This window comes from Lynx rufus, unplaced genomic scaffold, assembly GCF_022079265.1.
Source record: "Lynx rufus isolate CCGP_SWC_20201006 ecotype Redwood Valley unplaced genomic scaffold, mLynRuf1.p SCAF_15, whole genome shotgun sequence".
NCBI lineage: Eukaryota > Metazoa > Chordata > Mammalia > Carnivora > Felidae > Lynx > Lynx rufus.
The window spans coordinates 18331291-18334414 of NW_025814829.1; the positions used below are offsets into that span (position 1 = coordinate 18331291).

A 3124-nucleotide genomic window follows, 5' to 3' on the forward strand; every position below is an offset into this window, starting at 1 on the left:
CCCTTCCTTTCCTGAGAAGTTCCTACCTTTGCCAGTGTCACCTACACACCCATTGGTATATTGTCTAACCTTGGCAATTTACCTCTGTGCTGACAAGATATGTCTAGAAGCAACGTGCCACATGCACACCACAGGGAACACGAATCTGATTGAGAACAATGGGAACCATGCTGTTGACGATTCAAGTCAATCAAACATGCTAACATGACCACAGACATTAACACCTAGGTTAGGACTCCTTCTTCTATCCTACTTCTACTAACAACACCGATTCCAGCTAAGCCAGACTTTAAATATCTCTTGTGACTCAGAGATGCCCTCTAAGATGCCTCTATGGGCCAAGTTTAACTTCAAATTAGCAAAAGAAAACACCCTGTTATTAACTGGTGCCATAAAATAAACAGAGTGATGGGCTACTACCTATCAAGTCTCATTGAGAGAACACTCAGAGATTGCATTCAGCTAATAGCGTGATGCTCTTGATTGGTGCAATCAAATCAAAGATGCTATAATTCAGAACCAATACCAGCAGAGTCTACAGCATTACAGAGATAAAATTATAGCTCTTACTAACCCCTGGGATGATGATAAATATAACTCCTACCAACAATGTACACCCTTAAAACTATTGGCCTTTTTTTCTATTAATTGTAATAATCTCTCTCCCTCTCCAGTGGAAGCCCCATTTATTGAAGTGGAAAGAAATTGCACTAGCCAAGTGTCCAAGGGAACTTTACTATCTCCTCCCTGGCTGCCAATTACTCTATACAAGGAAGGCAATGTATACAACATAGTATGTATATCAAAAAAAAAAAAAAAAAAAAAGGCAAGTGTTACCTAACAGTCAATGGCAGCAGGCTTTACAATAATTGCTACTCTGGCTACCCAAAGTAAACAGTCACAGCTCCTCAAAGTTAATCTCAGAACACATTAGCCAAGTATACAATGCCTAACCATTTATTCATGTTATTTTGAATGTCATCCATCATCCATTGAAGTAACTATACTTGGGAGAGGGAACAGCCTTGTTTAATTCCTTATGACCTATTATTGGCCTCCACTCATTAGTAGTTGGCATTAAGCACAGGCCAGACGAGAGAACTGAAAGATGAACTGGTAGGAATCAGTAGCCCTTCTTTTTTTTTTTGGAGGGGTGGTAGGATCAAGTGACTGGGGGAAGAGGCCTCTTTATTATTTTTTAACTATTTATTTTTGAGACAGAGTGAGACAGAGCATGAGTGGGGGAGGGATGGAGAGAGAGAGGGAGACATAGAATCCGAGGCAGGATCCAGGGTCTGAGCTGTCAGCACAGAGTCCGACACAACGCTCGAACTCGGGAATGGCGAGATCATGACCTGAGCCGAAGTCGGATGCTTAACTGACTGAGCCACCCAGGCGCCCCCTCAGTACCTCTTCTATAACTGAGCTAAGACATAGAAAGCCTTCAGTGCTTTGCCTCAATGATACCATGGCATGTTTGTCACCCACACCAGCAAGGGAAAGCTTGCCGGTTCCTACCAACCAGAACTCACCAGCAGTATGAAAGCTTTAGGCTTATTTCATCAGTTAACCTGAGGACTGAGGAGGTCCATTCCAATAATGAGAAAATGGACAGTCTGGGGCAGAGGGAGGCAGTGGGGAACAACAAGGACAGAAGCATCCCTTTACCAAACTTCGTCCAATTTTAATAATCAAATGAGGCTCTCTTTCCTTTTGCGGCCATCGCTGGAGCTGCAGCGGCCAACATGAAGTTCAATCCATTTGTGACCTCCAATCAGAGCAAGAACCGTAAAAGGCATTTCAATGCACCTTCGCACATTCGCAGGAAGATTATGTCCTCCCCTCTTTCCAAAGAGCTACAACAGAAGTACAACGTTCGATCCATGCCCATCCGGAAGGACGACGAAGTACAGGTTGTGCGAGGACACTACAAAGGTCAGCAGATTGGCAAAGTAGTCCAGGTTTACAGGAAGAAATACGTCATCTACATTGAACGAGTACAGCGAGAGAAGGCCAATGGCACAACTGTCCATGCGGGCATCCACCCCAGCAAGGTGGTTATCACTAGACTAAAACTGGACAAAGACCGCGAAAAGATCCTTGAACGCACAGCCAAATCACGCCAAGTAGGAAAGGAAAAGGGCAAATATAAGGAAGAAACAATTGAGAAGATGCAGGAATAAAGTAATCTTATATTCAACTTTAAATAAAAACTGTTAAAATGAAAAAAAATAATAATCAAATGAGTAATTATCCTTTTAGTTTTCTCAAGAAGCCAGCACCTCTTGGATCTGGGGTGGGGGCAGGGAGGAGCTGGATCCCATTAAAGCATAAAGGCTTTCTGGGATTGGCAATATTTGGGCACCAGTGTCCAATAGAACCAGCCAGTGTCACTTATTTTGGGGGTACAAACTACAGTTGGTGTGGTAAAAAAGAGATTGTCTGCAAGGAAGAGCCAGCTGGATCCCTCTTTGGGGGCTGGTTCCTGCCACTGGCTAAGGAGGGTGGCAACAATGGGAGGAGAGTTGCCTCCCAAGCAGACCTCTGACACCGACTATAATCCAACCACATTAAGAATGGTAATTGTTCCACCGATTTACCAGAGATCATTCAATTTGGGACCCCCATGACCTTAGGGTCTAATATAACCCTCTTGTTATTTTAGAGTTCATGCATAAATGGTTTGAGGTGGTTTGTTTGGCCTGTGATGGGAGCATGTTCTCCCTGTTGATTTAGGCCAGATGAGGTCCTGTTTGTCGTTAACAGGCAACACTTCATTTGGAGTTTATCTTTCATGAGTTTCCATTAAACCAGGGCAGCTGTGGCCTTTGAATGGCTTTAGCATTAGCCATAACTGCCAGGAAAAAAAGGACTTACATTTGTCAGGAGCTCCCCTGAGAAACAACTGGATGGACCAGGACTCAATTCAGCTTCCTCCAGACTGGTAAACCATCACGCCGAACACACTGTCTGTTGCCTGATAAGCTCAACTCCAATAGCTGACGGAGGGGATCTCTGGCCTTGTCTAATGCTCTCCACTGACAGTTGGCCTGGGCCTTCATGAGGCCTAATGCAGGGTCGGGAGCCCTTCAAGGCATAAAAAGCCCACATTAACACAAGGTAT

General features: G+C 44.1%; 1 protein-coding gene across 1 annotated transcript; it reads left to right on the top strand.

Annotated features, from left to right (window-relative positions):
• Positions 1–1724: 1724 nt before the first annotated feature.
• Positions 1725–2232, top strand: LOC124510389 (60S ribosomal protein L26-like). The gene has a single exon (XM_047077235.1). It carries the CDS (start codon positions 1746–1748, stop codon positions 2181–2183), a length of 438 nt encoding a protein of 145 aa, XP_046933191.1. The 5' UTR covers positions 1725–1745; the 3' UTR covers positions 2184–2232.
• The last annotated feature ends 892 nt before the right edge of the window (positions 2233–3124 follow it).

Excerpts from the sequence above, each read along its gene's own strand:
- LOC124510389 (XM_047077235.1), top strand. The coding sequence starts at position 1,746 with ATGAAGTTCAATCCATTTGTGACCTCCAATCAGAGCAAGAACCGTAAA.